Source organism: Pithys albifrons, chromosome Z (assembly GCF_047495875.1).
Source record: "Pithys albifrons albifrons isolate INPA30051 chromosome Z, PitAlb_v1, whole genome shotgun sequence".
Classification (NCBI taxonomy): Eukaryota; Metazoa; Chordata; class Aves; order Passeriformes; family Thamnophilidae; genus Pithys; species Pithys albifrons.
Genome location: NC_092497.1, coordinates 71853429 through 71872569, shown reverse-complemented (window position 1 = coordinate 71872569; position 19141 = coordinate 71853429). Strand labels below are relative to the sequence as shown.

The 19141-nt window shown below is 38.9% G+C and overlaps 1 protein-coding gene and 1 long non-coding RNA gene across 4 annotated transcripts in view; one reads left to right on the top strand and one right to left on the bottom strand.

The window, feature by feature from the left end:
* The window catches only part of MLLT3 (MLLT3 super elongation complex subunit), a 105619-nt gene extending 98441 nt beyond the window's left edge, over nucleotides 1-7178 (top strand). Inside the window, exon 12 of the mRNA XM_071581193.1 lies at nucleotides 3624-7178. Coding sequence (XP_071437294.1) covers nucleotides 3624-3755 — 132 coding nt within the window. The 3' untranslated portion in view covers nucleotides 3756-7178. The remainder of the gene's footprint in view (nucleotides 1-3623) is intronic.
* LOC139684848 (uncharacterized) overlaps nucleotides 1-19141 on the bottom strand; it is a 53578-nt gene that overhangs the window by 5183 nt on the left and 29254 nt on the right. For 2 of the 3 annotated variants that reach the window (XR_011699984.1, XR_011699985.1), the window contains 4 exons: nucleotides 5130-5276; nucleotides 2289-2420; nucleotides 2083-2141; nucleotides 1483-1640 (listed from right to left, as the gene is read on the bottom strand). This is a non-coding gene — a long non-coding RNA (uncharacterized lncRNA). The remainder of the gene's footprint in view (nucleotides 1-1482; nucleotides 1641-2082; nucleotides 2142-2288; nucleotides 2421-5129; nucleotides 5277-19141) is intronic. The other variant, XR_011699986.1, reaches the window with a different exon arrangement.

Here is a 19141-nt window from a genome sequence, read left to right as displayed (position 1 = left end):
TATAAGAATTGCCTGAGAGGGCAATAGAAATTACTCCTATGAGAATCACCTGAGCAATTTCTATATGAATATTGGACCATGGTGAGAAAGGAATTGGTCTGAAATTACATTTTAAAAATAAGTATCTCTTCCACCTCTTTCACTATAAAGAGAGATTGGAATTTAGAGTGGTTAGGCTCTTTTTTAACTCTGTGATTTTCAGTTAATGGGATAATTGAGTCTGCCATCAGATGTTAATGATACATATCTAATATATTTAAGTGTGGCTGGTTAAAACTGTGTTCCTAACTGCATTTTCAATGCAGATGATGTTAGTATGACACCATAAAAGGCAACGTTTCTCGTAAGACTTTGCCTCTTATTTTAAGGTATCAGAAGTCAAATCTTCAGCTGGTCTCCTGGAACCCAGTGCACTAGGCAGCACAGACATAAGGAAGAAATTGAGAGTATACAGCATGGCTGAAAGTGACATTTCTTGTGTCCACAAGGTGCTTAAGTTCAGATGGCAATTATCCTGTGAGAATTTTCTGCCAGAGGCAACTTGGAGATCTGGAAACTATCACATGGCCTAAAACCCTCCATAAACTGAAAAATGACTATGGCATTAGTTGCACTTTGGCTTCCTTATACAAACACACTCATTTGCTTGTTTAAAGGCTGATAAATAGTTATGCTATGATGGATAATGATGAAACTAAGCTGGAGAGGCATTATCTAAACAAAGAGGTAATTTACAGCAGAAAAGCAAAGCTTACTACAGCAGGAACAAATGGGATATTTTTGTTCTTTGCAGCCTGAGCTCTCCAAATAAATCTTTTTAATGATATGTTTTTAATGTTAAAACTGTCAGACTTCCTAGCAACTAGTGGCAACTTTTTATTCTTTTTGAAGTGTTTCTTAATGCACAAGTATTACTGAACACACAAGGATACATTGCAGATACTGTAAGTCATGAATTACTCATTGACTGGCACACAGGCAGGTGTTTTTCATTGACCTGTCTGGGCTTATCTTGTTAGATTTTTATACATCCATTAAAACCTTTGAGGTTCATTTACATCTGATTTGCCAGGTGCCCAGACATGGTGACTATATTTCTTGAGGGCTGGAGTAAGGGATATATTTAAAATGTTTATATTTCCCTTGACCTAGAGTTTAAAAGCCCAAAGCAGAACCTGCTCAGTAAAAGTCCTTATACATTTCTTAATATATACAGGACTGCTTAAAAATACATGTGCTAACACTTTTGTGTAATCTTTCTTTCTAAAATTAGGTATATTGCAGTGGGTGTTATGAGGGGTGATAATCTTCCACAGTAACGCAAGGAAGTGCTAGGTAGAATTATTCAGTGTAGCTACATCTTCCTGCCCTCAGCTTCTATAAACTTCTGCAGCAATTTATTTTTCCCACAGTGGATATTCAGAGACCAAGCCTGAGATTAGATTCTAAACTTTACAAAGGGAGACTGGATTGACTCCTTACCTTAGCTTCCATCTTGGATGAGGCTGAAGAGAGTGCCAGAAAAGAGAATGACAATATGTATCAGTTTTCTTCTCCTAACAATCAGTTTTATCCCGTATGTTTTTTTTTCTCTTATGTCAATTGCAGAACAGTAGGAGATGGAAAAGTGTTACAAGAATCTGTGAATCAACAAGTGGACAAATGAAGTTGGTCATTTTAGGTTAAAAAATTCCCCTACAGAAAAAAAATTTAAACTGAGAGTGTTAATAAGAGCAGGCTTTTTTCCTAAGTACTTTCAGAATTTTGGACAGCTGTAAAACAAATTTGATTTTTACTTTTTTCCAAGTTGGAAAATAGGAGGTGATTAAAAAGGCAGATTCTTACTATAACAGGCATTTCCCTTTTAATATTTTATCTCATTTCCGTTCTTTTTAATCTATCCTGGGCTGTGTCATTCCATGCCTGAGTACTCATGAAGTTATTTCATTTATCATCAACATAGTCTTTACTTCTGTGATCTGAGAGGAAAAAATACCAGTTTATATAATGAAACGGAGAGGGGAAAATTACAAAGTATTTAGTTTAAATTCATTGTTCTTTGTCAAGTTGGTGTATACCTACCATATTTGTAATTTTATGGTACACTGTGTAAGTCATCTGTGCATCTGTATCTCCTCCATCTATGGAAAAGGAATTACTGTCAGAGTAGTAAAGCCCAAAAGAATCAAGGAATATCTTGCACTAATGTTTCAGTGGAGGTATATGGGGAAGCCCAAGACCTAAATGGGTTTCAAGCTGATAGTTTCAAACAGAACATTGAGTCTAACCTGAGCACTGCACAAGGGATGGTTGGAAAGATTGAGAAGCACAGCAGCAATCTTCTGGCAGTCCATGACACTACCCAGAGGCCCACTTCAGGATGGGGTGCCTTTCTGTGTGCTCTCTTGGGATGTCTGTCTCTTGGAATGAAACAGCATGTAAGAGATTCATAGCCGTAGTGTGCTGGCACTCTGTTAGCTCTCTATGACAAATAACACTTTGGCTTTTCAAGATGCTTAATGTTTTTTTTCTAGGTAGGTGCACATCCTGGAACTTAACATATCTGGAGTTACTTTTCATGGCAATTCAGTGATGAGTGTGATCATTCTTTAAAAATGTATACTACAGTTCAGAGACTAAAAATACCACAGCTGCAGAAAGCTACCAATTAGATATGTAGTGTTGATTTCACAGAATCTAGAATCATTGAGGTTAGAAGGGATCACTAGAGGTCACAGGGACATGTATAGCCAGCTGCCCAGGACTCTGTCATGTGACTTGGGAATATCTCCAAGACTGGAAACTCCGCAACTACCCTGGACAACCTGTACCAGTGCTTGGTCACCCACACAGGAAAACAGTGCTCTCTGGTGTTCAGAGGGAACCTCCTGTGTTTCAGTTGATGCCGATTGGCTCACCTCCTGTCACTGTGTACCACTGGAAAGAACTTGGCTCTCTATGCTCTACATCCTCTCTTTAGGTATTTGTACACATTGACAAAATCTGCTCCAAGCCTTTTCTTCTCCAAACTGAAGAGGCTCAGTTCCATGAGCCTTTGCTCATAAGAGAGATGTTTTAGTCTCTATTGTTCTCCAGAACTCTGGGCAGCTCATCTGTTTTCTGTTCTCTTGAAAGCTATGATTATAGTCACCAGAAGAAGTGATGTTATGCCATTGCTAGGAGTCCTGTGTCTGATTTTGGCTAAAAAGTTAGATTTATGTCTGTTACTCAAGAAAAACTGCTAGTATGTGAACTAACACGTCATGTAAGAGGTCTTAAATGTATTTTTTTTTATATGGACTAGACTGTATAAGGATTTATGTCTTTCCCCTGCTTGCAGAAAAGCTCATGCCAATTATTTACAAATATAACCTACTCAGCATCTATGCACACAGTAGATGTTTGACATTATGGTTGATGATGTTTATAAAAAACCTATAACGGGCTGGGGCACTTGTGCATGTCAGAAAGGAACTGAGTAATAAGGGTGGTGGTTTAGTGTGCAAGTATTGGGGCAATTGGGCACATTTGAGGCCTTTCATGATAATTGGTGGCATGTTAATACATTCAGTAGGCATGTAACACTTCTGAAATTTTCAACTGCATCTTTTCTTTTGTTTTAGATAGTAAATCTTATAGAAGAAACTGGACACTTTCATATCACAAATACAACCTTTGACTTTGATCTTTGTTCATTGGACAAAACCACAGTCCGTAAACTACAGAGTTATCTGGAAACGTCTGGAACCTCTTGAAGATTCAGCACCTGGCTGCATCAAAAACTGCTCTTTAAATGGCATATGTAGAATGATGCAATCAAAATGGAGGGCAAAAAAGCAATCCTCTTCAGCTTTTATTTTTCCTTAAAGCCAGTCATCATCTTCTGATAAGGGAGAAGAAAAGTGACCAGACTCAGAGGACCACTCTTTCTCAAGAAGGAAATGCTCGGGAAGAGTTTGCCTGGATAGCCTTGAAAAACAAACTCAGAAAAACAAACAAAAATACTTGTTCTTAATGAATGTGTATGATACCATGTATCTCTCTCTGTGGTGTTCAAGTCCACGGGATGAATGCATGTTCAACACACTGCCTTATTACATAACTGATCTATTTATTACTGCATTCATGTATTCTAAAGTCCATGAGTCATTGAGTGACACTACCAGATGTTGCAAGTAATGAGATCCTATTTGTGCTCTTTTGATGCAGTACTTTCACAAGCCTAGTAATCTTATTCATGTTAAATTGCCACTTCTGGCTATCTTTCATTAGTTGATTAAAACACTACGGTCTTGATTCCACCTCTGCAGTCCCAGGAAACAAGATACAAACTTGATGACCAAACAGTGGTCATATATTTCATTTCCTGTCTGCCACAGTGGGTTAGACCACAGCAAGTTGGACTGCAGGTCCTTAATTCTGTCCACTTATTGATTTTGACCATGGCAAAAAAATGCAGCAAATAGTATCATACGACTTGCTGTCTAGCCTCAGTGAATAAACCAATAGGTTGTTTAACAAAAAACATTATCTATACTGTCCTGAATCTGGCAACTTTTGCAGTCTACATTCTTGTGTCTGTTTTGATGTTAAAAACTTAAGTATATATAAGAGTGAAGGTGTTTTGCAGGATCATCATAAAAGAAAAAATACTGGCCCTATCCTTAAAGAAAATGTTGTAGAAAATTCTTAATTTGGAGCTATTTATTACTATAAGTTTCAACACTCTTCTGCTGCCAATGTGTGACTGACTTCTACCATAAAACTCTTTGCATAACATTTTTGTTTGCTCTTATAGTACATGATCTGCTTCATTTGTTTTGGGGATTTTTTTCTGGTTTTGTTTGTTTTTTTTTTTTCAACTGCTAAATTAAAACTTTTTATTTGAAAAGAAAAAATACGTTGTTATAGAGTTACATGTTGGAATAAATACAGGTATGATATCATCTATATGTGTGTGTTTATATGTGCACATATACTGCACCTCTTTATATATGTATATAGACACACACATAGACACACATATGCATATATGCTTTTTACAGTTTCCAGATTTTGGTATCTGTTCAATAACCTACTTGCGTTTCCAGAAGAATTTTTTATCTATAAAAATGAGTATTCTTTCTTACCATCTATTGTTTCTTAAAATCAGGTTCTTCGTTTATGCATGATGAAATGAGAGGATGTGTACTCAGTTTCACATCAATGCTTCATGCTCTCATATTGCTGATGGTTTGTTGATGGAGTCATCATCCTTCTAGTAGAAATTCAAATTCCTAAAAGAAAAAAAGAATTTAAAAAGCACTTCTGGATGCAAATTTTTATTCATAAAAACCAGCCTCAAAAATGTATCTTGTTGCTGGATAGGCCAGTATGTCATGCATATGCTTATATGCCACACTTTAGTCTCTATGTGTAGAGCTGAACAGTAGTATCTTTATGACTTACTGTTTCATGTGCACAGTGTGTGCAGCACTGAAAAACTAACTATTGGGGTTATTTCTTATTCAGATGGAAAATCTTAATACTGTTTCTTTAAGTCCAAAGAACATTTTACACTTTACTCTTTTTGAAAGGGCATGATATGTATTGAGCTGGGAAGCTTTTTTCTTATTTAAACTGTTGTTTGATGACACTCCGCAGGAAGTCTGTCTTAGGCTTCTGAAGAATAAGTGTACTTTTTCAGTAATGTTATGACTCTTGTTGATGATTGGCATGAAGCATACTTGAAACATTATGTTGTTCTTTTAAGTTCATGTCTTAATGTGCAATTGGGGAGGGGGTGAAGGAATGGGAATATAATGCTAACATTACTATTGACAGAAGGCTGGTGGTAATGGGGAAGGGAATAGGGGTGCATGTGAAGGGGATAAACTTCAATTTTTATTGATTGTTTTTTATGAAAATGTTTGGAAGTCTAAAAGCAACCTTAAAAACTTTTGGTCTACCGATGTGTGTTCAACTTTCCTGTCTTTTAGCTATACCAGATGTATGTGGAAATTTGTCCGTTTTGACTTTTCTGACTAAGTCTTGTGGCAAAGACTCATTGAGTTTCAGAAGGGGATACTTCTAGTATGACTATTGCACTGTTTTTATAGAAATGGTGAAATGAATCATTTTACCCTTTAAATACCAGCTTTATTATACACTGCGAACAGGGGAGGAAGAAAAACTAGGAGAATAGGTATAAAGGGAGAAGACAGCAATTACAGTATCAAGTCAGCGCTGAATCTCATGCAAACTGTGGATTGTCCTTAAACGCTTAAGTTTTCTATTTCAGTGGGAGAGAGAATAAAATATACTACAGGTGTCTGTGTGCTGACTTTTTCACAAAATTCTGATAGAAACAGAGTTACTAAGTTATGAGCTAAATTTAATAGTTAGCTATTTTCTTCTAATTTTGTATACAGAAGGAAGATAAATCCATATTCATTTCAGACATTCATATTTCCCTTAAAAAACATAGAAGATACCCTTCCAAGGTTTTTATGTCTATCAACATTGTTCTTTGGGAGGGGGTAAAGTGTTTTAGCAACAAACATTTTAGACTTTAACATCAAGCTACTTAAGCTCCAGCATAAGAGAATTTAGATTAATTCATTAAAGTGACCAGATAGAGGTTAGAGTAATTTCCAGTATCTTATGTAATTTTCAATATAAGTGAGTCAGTGTTACTAAGTTATCAAAGACAGTTCTCATCTCACAAGTAACTTTCCATCTCGGAGAGTGAGTTTCTAGTTGGGTAGACAAATTTTAATTTTAATTTATTTTTTTTTTAGAAATCTGAATCTGCTGAGAGGCTTTACAAAAATTGCAGTATCATCTAGATTTGAAGGCCATCTTAGTCCATGATAAAAAGAAAGAGCAAGAAAGGAGGAAGGTAAAAGTGAAGAGAGTCTCTTCGAAGGTAAAAGTAAACCATACTCTGTCTTTAGCTTTTGAACTGTAGGAAATGGTTGATCATTTCTCTCTCTCTTCATTGATTTGGTCGTTTTAGGATAAGCCTGTGCTTTCAATTCAGAAACAAAGTACACACAGTACAGTGCATTTGGAGAGCCCATGATATTTCTATTAACGTTTCTGTAGTCTCTGGGAAGGAAATCACAAGTTCTAGGGTTTTGCCTGACCCATTGTTTTTCTTTTCCATTCTCACGGTGAAATAAAGTACTTTCACAATCTGCTTTGAGTCCTTTGTCCTTACTTGATAACATGTTCTATTGTTAGAAGTTATACCAGTGTTTTGGGGTCTTTTGAATGACCTGTTGACTTCAAGACCCGTTACTTAGTTTGCAAAATTGATGGGAAAGCTGTACGATTGCCTGAAGTGAAAACTGCCCCGTTCAGATGTTGTATGCATTGTCTTACTCCAGACACTGCTCTAATGGGAGTTTATTTAATGCATCTCATACAATCTTTGTTCATACACATCATATCCCAGCTTTTACCACTTGCAATTGCATGCTATCCTTTAGCAAATTCTTGTTTCAGTCTATAGAGTCTATTTTATGTTTGCTCATTGATCCGTGATTTTCAGAAATTGAGTGTTAACATGAAAATTTTGTCAGATTTTCAGCCGCCACGGGGGCTAACAGAAACTGCAGAACTAAGCAGTGCAAGATATGTCCCAAAGTTTAACACATTTAAATCATGTGGTTTTGTGGTAGTTTTCTTAATTGTTAAGGAGTTTGCAGTGAATTGTACACCAGGAAGTTACTCTGTACACTCCATGAAGCAGCTTTGTGTGTGGCTCGGCTTTGCAAATGAAGATTTGGGCAGGGCTCTCCCCACGTGGGTGTGCCCTTCCAGCCTGCGCAGTGGATTTTTAGGTGAGGCTCAGCGTGCGCAGAACTGGCCCCGCTGTTTAAGTCCTGAGGTTCATCTGCCACGGCCGAGCGAGCTTGGACAGTGCCGGTGAAGTCCTCAGGACTAGAACCTACAGCACCCGGTATTTCCCAGGAGGTCTCCCATCCAAGTACTAATCCGGGGCTGACCCTGCTGAGCTTCCGAGATCTGACAGGATCAGATGTCAGGGAGGCATTTAACTGCCTGGAGGCATTTACTGCTGTGCATAAAAGGCTTACCAACAGATGACAAAGACTAAAACACATATATCTGCAGTGCTTTTGTGTACGCTTGCGAGTTAATCAGTACATTAATGCTGCTAAACCAATGACATTTACAGGACTGGCTGTGACGGGGTAGATAAAGTAACATCAAAACACAATCATGTTGGGGCCTTGCATTTGATTGGGCGACAAGAAGTGCTACTGTGACTAGACAGGAAAGAGAACTATTACCACAGTGAGAACAAAGCCTGTGGAGTGGGGAATGACAGAAAAAAAGTGTGAAGAAGAAATTCTGTAATAACAGCTGCTTTTGTTTGCTGCTGTAAATCTGGTGCAGTTGTTGCTGACTGGACAGAGAGGGAGATTGAGATTGCAGCATCATACCAATATCTAAGCTGTTTCATTGTTTCAGTTGCTAATGTCTGTTTCACATTTGCTTCATTGTTGTATCTGACTTGTATTCTATGTTTTATCTCAGCCAGATTGATTGTACTACAAAGTGGTAATCTTGCATTTTTCATTTAATTTTTCCAGTCTTGAAATTTGAGCGCAGTCAAATGTAGGCCTGTGATTGCAGCAGAATATGTATTTTTATCATCATTCAGTACGATTCTGACTGGAAGCAACCACTTCCTGAATCTTCCATCAAATGGATTATGCATTTTCCTATGTTCCTTCAGAGAATTGTTGGGGTTTCTATTAGTAAACTTTACTTTTCTCCTCACAGTAAGGAATTAATTACTACCTTTTATCATTGCTCTCAGTGAGATAGAATGCAAGGTCTGAGTCCTATTTAGGAAATAGTGGGTTTGTGAAGATGTCAGTTACATCTTTTTAGTAAGACCTAGGAAAAAAGCCTATCTCTTTAGAGGAGGGAAAGAAAGAAAGGAAATATTTGCTAAAATTGTTTGTACTCTGATGATACAGTTTACATTTCACTTTCAAATCCGTAATCATCTAATGGCCAGTAAAATGACTACATGTAAACTATTAGAGAATCAAAGATACTGAAAATATAAGTAACTTTTATTAAAAATCTAGCTGTGCAAGGAATAAGGTCATAATGCTAATACTGCTCTCAGTGCAGGTCAGACATTCCTAGCACATATGGTTTGTGTATTTTTGTCTGAGTGGGTGGTCTAGAAAATGGTGCAAAATGCCATGGAAGGTCTTAGTTCTTGAGCTGTACAGAGGAAACATTCATGATAGCTCAGCCAGCACCATGTGGACTATCCAAGATGAAGCAGTTTTCCTTCAGCTTTTATGAGCAGGTAAGTTTTCACTTTGCCTATTCAGCTAAATATTTCAATTCTTTTTTGCAACACTGTTATTCCTCTTCTGTAAGTTTCATGCTTGTCTAGGAATCTGGTTAGGTTTGGAGTGGAGTTATGGTGATGTGGTTGTTGCTTTCTTTGGGAAGGGCATGAGAAGACAAGTGGAAAGTGGTACTGTCTCCGTTTTTATTATTACTTTTATTTTCTACTTCTGTCCAGCAGATTTAAGCCTCTGAAATGTTTTCCCTCAAAAATTCTCATACGTGTGAAAATCTAATACTGCTTTCATTAGTGACACTTTTTGTTAGCGCAGTGTGTAATGAGGATGAATTAAGAATAACCATCTGTGAAAGTGTGTCTCAGATCAAGATGTGGCTTGATGAAGCATTTGATTGTCTGTTGGACCTCCACAAGCAGGGCAGCCTAGAAATGTTATTGTTATTGTAGAAATGTGCGAATCTCAGCCTATGTATCAAATGAAGTAAGTGATTAAGCTACTGAATTAGCTTTTGACTGTCTCTTACCTAAGCTCCATTGGACATCTGCCTGTGACTTTTATAAGAACTTAATTATGAGTATCTACTGGGATTTTTCTGTGCTGAACCACTCTTTCTCTTTGCCTTGTCACAGGTATTAGGTGACTCCAATAGGCACTTGCTACTATCTTGCAACTATGGAACAGAATTTTGCAGTGCCTTGCTTTAAGTTGAATTATGCTCAGGATTAGCTATGATACTAGTTGCAGAAATGAAGTTTCTTTATCCTTTACTCCTTTGTGGTTACAGAGTAATATTTTAAGGGACAGCAGGGAGAGGGAAGGAAGAGAGAGCTGTTCTCTGTCTATGCAATGTCTTCCTTCCTGGTTCACATTTGAAAGGTATCAGGACTCAAGCTCTTCCATTGACAATGTAGTGCATTAAACATCTTATGAATTAAGTTACCACTAGATCTACAGTTTCTTCTTCAAAATTAAAGAAAGCAAGGTTGATTCTGCTTCATAAAATTTTTGAGGTTGGAAGGGACCTCGAAAATTCATCTGGTCTAGCTCTGTTGTTTCTCCATAAAAATGCTGTTGGGCTTTTGTCAAACTCTTTGGGAAGCTCTCTCTCTTGGCCCATTCTCATAAACTGAGTGTTCAAGGAAACTGTTGCTTTGAGCATCAAGGCACACTTTTACAAACCTTTTATCATTGTTCCTTTAAGAACAGCCTTTTTTTCTTCCTAGATAAGGAGCCTATATGCAAGAATCAAAGCTGGTGCAGATCTTTTGTTCATAGTAAATTGAAATAATTTTAAAAAAGTCTAAGACAGTTTAGATATAATTCTTGCCATCCAAATGCACTTGGCTGGCTGTGGATTTTATACTTATGATAATTTTTCTTCTGTAATTATTAATGCACATAGGTTGGTTTGAGTTGGAAGAGACTGCTAAAAAGTGCCTTGTCCAAACCCCCTATCATGGGTATAGGAGCACCTTCCACTAGACCAGGGTACTCAAAGCACCACCCAGTGTGGCCTTGAGCACTTCCAGGCATGGGGCATACATGGCTTCTCTGGGCAACTGTTCCAGTGCCTCACCCCCTCACAGACAAAGATTTCTTCCTAGTGTCTAATTTAAACCTGCCCTTTTTCTATTCAAAACCATTGTCCTTTGTCCTGTCACTAAGGCCCTGGTAAAATGTCTCAGTATTTCATACAGCCCCCTTTAGTTACTGGAAAGCTGCAATGTCTTCTGAATGCTGAGCAACCTCAAACTCTCTCAGCCTGTCTTCACAGGAGACATGCTTCAGACCAGTTTCATGGCTGCCTCCGGACCTACTCTAAGAAGTCAATGTCAGTATCTTGCAGTGAGGGCCCCAGAGCTCGATACAGCCCTCTCAGTGGAGCAGAGGGGCAGAATCACGTCCCTCAACCTGCTGGCCACACTGCTTTTGATGTAACCCAGGACATGACGGGGTTTCTGGGCTGCAAGCACACAGTCACATCTGGCTCTTTGTTTACCAGTATCCCCAAGTCCTTCTTGGCAGGGGTTGCTCTCAATCCATTCTCCTCCCAACCTGTACTTCTACTTGTGATTGCCATGACCCAGATGCAGGAATTTGCACTTGTCCTTGTTGAAATTCCTGAGGTTCACGTGGGTCCACTTCTTAAGCCTGTCAGGGTCACTCTGTATGGCATCCCATCCCCCATACTGCACTGTTCATGTTGGTGTCACCTGGAAACTGCTGAGGATGTACTTAATCACACTTACTATGTTGTTGATGCAGATATTATGTGCTATTTGTCCTGGTCCAGACACTTGAGATCTGTGGCAGTAACCACTGACACACTGAGCCACTATATAAGGACTATAACTCTTCAAATGTCATCTTCCAACCCTTTGGCCAATTAGCAGTCTGTTCACCAAACCACAATCTTTGCAATTTAGTTGTAGGAATGCTGTGGCAGATTTTCTATCAAAGGCCTTACAGAAGTCAAGGTAAATGACGTCCTTATCTCTTCCCTTCTCCACTGATGCAGTCACTACGTTGTAGGAGGCCATTAGCTTAGTCATGATTTGCCCTTCATAAAAACATGTTGACTGTCTCTAGCTTCCTCCTGATCTTTCATATGTATTGACATATCTTCTTCACGTGAGATCTCTCCTGAGTGTTCTCTTCTCTAGATTGAACAGTTCCACCTCAGCAGTGTGCCTCTGTCATTGCTGTATGATTGTTAATTTAAAGACCCCTATTAAAAGTGTTTATCATGCCATGTTTTCTCACAGACTTGTGATAGATACGTGTGGTTTACAGTCTTTTTTATAAGACTCGTGGATATTTGGGGGGGGGGGGGGCATGTTTGCAGTAAAGGTCTTAATGATGGAACTATGAGACAGCCCTCAGAATTCCTACTAATTTTGTAGTATGTATAGAATAGGAGAAACTTAAGGTGAAAAACTTTAATGCTGCTGAGTCCCCAGGGCTCACTGGACAGTGAGTCTCTCCAATACTGTGGTAAATTTTCAAACATTACTTCTTAAAGGACAGCATATACAAAACCTGACTATCTGCCAAAATATGTACACTGAAATCTTGAGCTAGCAATGGTTTTGACATCTGTGTTGTGGTAGCTTTGGTCAAAGAATTAAACTGTGATTTCTAGAAGGAAAATATAGGAAGTAGAATGAACTAACTTCCCATTATAGAGTTTAGTTAGAACCTATTTTGGTTAATAGGATTGAAGTAGTGATAGAAGACTTGTTAACTTTCCTGGAAAGCTCCTGAATGCCTTTGTTTTTGCCACGGCCTGATGGTTTTAATTTCTTTCTAATCCAAGACTGTGATCTCTTAAAGTGGAGAAAAAGAGGGATAGCATGTAGGTTAGCAGAAAAACAAAATAATGCAATATTTTAAATAGGAAGGAACCTGGTAAGGTCTCCAGTTCCAGCCCCTGCCCAGAGGAGATTCAGCTGGAGGGTCTAGACCAGCAAGGAGCCCAGCCTCCCTAGGCCTTGGCTCTGCTGCTGTGCTGTCCTCGTAGGGAAAAACTTCACCTGATCTGCAGCCTTGGCCTTTCATGTCAGCTTGGGCTCCTGCCTCTTGTGCTCTCACCATGCACTGCTGTGAAGACCCTGGCTACGTCTCCTCCATCCCCTCCTGTCAGTGCCAGGGATGATTTTGGATGCCCCCAAACCCACCCCTCCTCTCAGCTGAACAAGCCCTGGTCCCACAGGCTCTTCTTCCAGTGAGAGCTCCAGCCCTACCATCCTAGTGGTTTTCCCTCAACTCCCACCAGTGTATCAATGTTTTTCCTGTATTTGAAGCATTATACCTTATGTGGTCTGAGCAGAGAGAAGAGAGGATGATCCATGGCTTTCAGGGCCACTTACTACTCCTTCTACCCAGGGTGCTGGTGGCCTTCGTTGCTGCCTGAGTGCATGGCTGGCATCTGCTCAGCTAGCTGCTTGGCTGTTTCCCCAGTGCTGATCCCCAGACCCAGTCTGCAGCACTCTGCCTTCCAAAGCAGAGCTCAGCGTCTGTCCTTGTTAAATTTCACATGGTCATGGTCATCTCCATCTTCACGCCTGTATAGGTCATGCACCTCTGCCTTCAAGTATCTGACTACTCCATCTTGGTGTCATATGCAAAGCTGACGTAAGTGCACTACATCTCCTCCCTCCAGACACTGCTAAAGGTGTAAAACAGGACAGATCCTAACAGAGACTCTTGGAAATGTCACCCTTAACTGATTTCCAGGTAGAGCAGAAACTATTAATCACCAGCCTTTAAACTTAACCACCCAACAAACTTTTTACTTCTGTAGCTGTCTCTCAACCCAGACCTCATGCCTGAACCTGTATATGGAAATACCATGGCAGAATTGGTTGAAACTGTTACTGAAATTGAGGTAAATGACATCCACTGCTCTCTGTTTTACCCTTGGTTAAATGCATGATGGCCATTACTTACCATAACCACCACCTTCATGTGCCTAGAAGAAATTTCCAAGAGGATTCACTATATGAATTTTCCAGGGACTGAGAAGATGATAACTAGCTTGTAGTTCACCAGATCACCCTTTTCTGTTTGTATGGTATGGGTACCACATTTGCCTTTCTGTAGTCATGACCTGTCCAAGATATTAGGGAGTAGGCTGAGGTGTCAACCAGCTTGCTTAAAACTTTTCAGTGTGTCCTTTCATGTCCTGTGCACACATGGGGAACGGGATTTCTCAAGAGATGTTTGACATCCTCATTTACTCCTTGTACTTCCTTTCTTCCTTGAATTCCCTCCCTAGACAGTCTTGGAAGACACTTTCAGCAAAGGCCAAAGTGAAGAAGACACTGTCCATCCCACAGCCTTATGCATAGTCACTAAATAAAATATGGATAATAAAGAGTGGGACAGTTGTGAGACTAAAAATCTTGATCCCATAGTCTGATCTGTGGCTGTTAAGCAGTTTAGAGTAGGAAAAGTATCCATCATCCAGTCTGGGGGGTTTCTTCTCTCTCTTGAATTGGAATGCCAAGTAACTAGTTACAAGGATTATCTGGTTCTTATTGGTAGAGCAGCACAAGGGGTCAGAAGGAGAGCTTAGGATGCATTCTTTACCTGCAGATAACTGAACAGAAATTAACTGAGTTTTAGTGAGTCTTTGCACCCCTCACCATCTCAAGACAGATGCCAGAAACTAGGCCACAAATGCCCTTTTATTTTACTGAAACAACAGCAAATTGATATATAAACTTAAAACTGGTGAATCAAATGCAAGATTTGTTTAGCAATGAATTCAATGTAACATAAAGGGTTAGAGAGAACTCTGGTTTTCTTTGATCTTTCTCTGAAAGATCAAGGGCTTATGAGAGGTTGCATATAAAAACTTCTGGACAATATTTTTCTTATGTTAGGAAGTTTTCCCAACATAGAGAATCTTTGCTTTAGTACTTCTACTATAAAAGGTGAAATATAAAACTGGAGTCATGCTATAGAAAGACTTGAAGAAATCCAGGCTGATGATATGGTAAGTAGGAATCTTCAAACCCAATGGAAGTATGTGTTTGGCTCCAGGAGATCTGATGAATGAGTTTTCATGTGCAACATGTCATTAGTGATCATTGATTTTAACCATCTCCATAACATATGCTGAATTTCTCCTTGTGATTGTTCCCAACTGCATGTAGCCAAAATACAGACTATGTCTGAATGACATTTGGTTTTAATCTGAGAATGCCTCATGACAGAAAATTGTCTCTGGTTCCCTGTCCCTAAAATCAGTGACCTTCCCTTCATTTTAATGTCCAGTTTGGGCTATTTGAACATACACTTTTAGCTACTTTAGTGCCAAACTCAATTGGGCCCTACTTTTCCTTCAATACCTGCAGGACATGGTTTTCTTTTCCTTTAGCTACAGGTTAAGTTTCTAATTTATCTGTCCTTTATTTAATCTATATGTACAAAGCATTTAGTATGGATATGCTCTCTTCTACTGTTTTTCCACTGCGACATTTGTTCCTCATACCAAAGTACTTTGACAATCACAGAATATCTTAAGTTGGAAAAGTTCCATAAGGATCATCAAGCACATAACTGTGCTCCTTGAAGGACCACCTAACACTAAACTATATGATTAAGGGCATTGTCCAGATGCTCCTTGAACTCCAAAAGGCTTGGTGCTCTGACCAGTTCTGTCACAAACCTGTTTCAGTGCCCAGCCACCTGTTGATGGAGAACCATTTCCTAACGTTCAATCTGAACTTCCCCTGATGCAGCTTCAATTCCATTTCCATGTGTCCTATACCTGGTTTCAGAAGGAGGAAACAAACATGGTCCAAAATGGTTCAGAATGTCTGAAAACGCTTATCCAAATTTGACCTCTAAACTTCAGTGGAAGACAGAATGAATATAAACCACTTAGAAAGAATTCAGTAGCCACTGTATCTCAGAACTGACCATGGTAAATCATCGTGTCCTCGAGCACTGAGAACTTGACTGAAATATGTGTTAATTAATGAATTATAATTGTCTAATTTCCTGTAAATTGGAAGGAGAAAACAAAACAAGGGACTGTTAGAAAATTACTAAAACATTTCACACATACTGCTGAAACATAAGGCTGATCAGGAAGAATAAAATAAATTGATAAGATACCGATTTGCAGTGTTAGTGCAGTGTAAAGAATACAGATACATAGAAGAAAAAGAGGTGGAAGATGCTTTGTTTGAAGGTGTGAGCAGCTGTAACACAAAGGTTGAAAGTTGATTAATAATGCCCTCCTGAAGTCACTGGCTTTTTCTCCTGGAGGGAAAGGAAGCACATGAAATGCCTTCACCAAAGAGCTGGGTAATGAACAGGGAACACTTGTCTTCACAACTGCCCTGCCTGCAGGCTGAGATGGAAAGTACTGTGTCTGCTAACAGTGAAGGAGGAAATGAGCTTTGGTGATGCTAATTGCTTTCAATGGGAATACCATAAGAAATCATTAGGGGTGAAGGCTGAGCTAGAGAGAGACAGGAATGCTGGGTGCTGATATATATGCAACTTGAAGTAAGGGAGGATGTTATTAACATAAATGTTAGAATTTATTTTCACTAGAAGAAAACAAAGGGCTGGTGTGCATGATGATACATTAATTTACTAGTGAGAAGGAATAAAAGGAATGCAAACCAATATATTGGGATTTTGTGGGGCTAATCTTCAGAGTGTATTTTTCAAGTTGAGGAATATCAGACATAGTTTTGTGAACACTTTCAAAATCCCAGTATAATTTCTTTAAATGTGACACTGCCACAATTTTTCTGGTGTTGAAAAGTAGAAACACGAAAGCAACCTGTGCCCTAGGAAATTGACAGGTTTTCTTTACTTGGTGAATGACAGCTGTATGGAATACATTTCCAAGAAAAGCCATTAAATAGACATTTAATGAGATCAGGATATCTTGATTTGTTACAGGGGAGGTGAAGATGCCAAAGGAGTGGGATAAACAAGTTCAAAAGTGAGCTTCTGATATTTTTCAGAAGGTTTAATATCCTTCCCTGTCCCTAAATTTTAGTATGTTCTTGCCTCTGATTTAACATTCACCCCTGTTGTGTGGCAGAACAATGGCACCTTTATTAAACTCTCAGCAGAGCTACTGATTTTTTGTGTCCTACCTAATGTCTATTGGTAATCCTCCAGTTTGTCCTTGGTCTTTTTTTTCCTGTCTTTCTCTTATCAAAGTAATAGCACTTAGACCATTCTACCTTGTACTTCAACCCCAGTTGCTGAAATATGGTAGAGAAGCGGTTTCTTTTCAACCAGTTTAACATACTCTGTATTGAGTATTAGCTCTAAAAGCATCAAAAGCATTTAAAAATCAGAGCTTTCACTCACTTTTCTGAGGTAAAAGGAAAGCGCTGTGGGTTTTATACCTCACTGTTCTGCCATCTTTGGAAGTACAAAGGAATAACAACCATTTTTAATTTTTTTTTTCCAAAACAACATAGTAACATATTCCACAGAATATGAGTGACATTAACATTACTCTTCAGAAGGGTCCCCCAGTCACTGAGGCTTTTACCCTGTTTTGTTCCCCACATGCGTAAGTATTTTATGTGTCATTGTAGTGGGTACCAATTGCCCATGTGCCTCCTATTGGATGCAAGTTGCCTGAGTCTGTAACAATATTGGACCACGAGCTCTGACCTCAAGCCACAAAGATACAGCAGTAGGTCTCTATACTTTTGATATATAATTCTCACAGTAGTCCCCAGAGAGGTTTGATAAACCCTTAGAAAAAAGAGTAAAGCCTGCAAAACTAGTCCGAAAGGTAATATGCCCGAAAATATTTAGTGTTTTGTCTGCTTTTTTTTGCCTAAAGGTTTGGGGATTTCAGCTTTTTAGTCACTTTTCTGCTGACACTGAGCCCAACCACTATCCTTTGTTAGTGAACATTTGAAGGTTTGGGGTTGTATTTTCTTATTGTTGCTGAAAGCGTTAAAAGTTGATTGTGTATAAGTAAATCTTTCAATGAAAAATTAATGGTTATTAGTGGTTAAATTAATGGACAATAGTGTAGTCCCTTTAGAGCAACTGAAACTAAGGCGTATATTTTATCTCCAAATTTATGTAACTAAAACCCAGGAGTTTTTATAGATTGGCAGAAAGATTACAGTAGCTGAAGTAAGTTTTGCAGGCAAGATGTTTATTACATACTCTACAGCCTCAACTGAAACAATTATTAAGTCACTTAAAGTCACTCACTGTAAATCACTTTTCTGATTCCAGACAGTGCCATCCCATCCCAAACCTTGAGGTGGAAGCATGAATGCAAAATTGCATTCATTGAAAAGGTCTGCAAAGTAAACATTTTCACATCTGAGACTGAAAGCTGAGGATAATTAGACATCTTATCAGGGAGAAAATCAGTTTATCTTTCCTGACATCTTCTCTTGTCACCCATCTTGGAAGGCATTGTCTCACATGTGATTCAAAGAATCCCCTTTCTTCGGACATGGGCCATAAACTGTTCTCATGTTTCATAGCAAGTCCTCATCACTGTAGGAGATCTGACTGGGTTTTGAAGTGTCCAAGCAGAATCCATGGCCAGGGATTTCATCTTTCAGTTACTACAAACTTTATGTTTCAAACCTGTGCTATAGCAAGAAATAGCTGTCATGATCAGGGTTGTGGAATTTTTTCCCTTTTGCTTATGGAGTTATATGGGACCAAGGTCATGAATCATTTATGTAGTCAACTCAGGTTACATTTTTTTAAGGATTTTGAAACCTTAGGACTGCAACTACTCTGTCCTTCCTAATGGCTTTCCACTAAGTTGCTGGTCCTGGTGAGCTGACCATAAGTTCCCAGCTCACTAAAAGTTTGGTGAAGAGACACAGATTTATGCACAGGAGCACTGGGTGGGGAGGATTGTTGAAACATTACGCTGCTTCAACAAGCAGCTTCACCCTGGCTGTCATCAGAGTCTTGGTTTTCCACTTCTAGTTTTAGTATGGTGAGACAGGAATATTTCTTTACTTCACAGGGGACTTCTGAAGCTGGTTGTATTATTAATAAATAATGAAAAATAATACAATTGTTTATAGTCACTCTTTTCTTTCATTTCTTCTCCATTAAATATAGTTCAGGACTATTAGGTATGCTCTAACGAGCTGCATAACTTCTCAAATAAGCCATCAACTCTGCAATAGCTGTTTGTCTGGCTGTGTCATCCCTTGATGCCCAGTCACTTACTGCAAATGTAGAAGTCTTTAGAGAACTTGCAGTTGCCTACTGTGACTGTTGCATACGATGCGGAGTCTGAACTCCCAAGTAGCAATATAGGA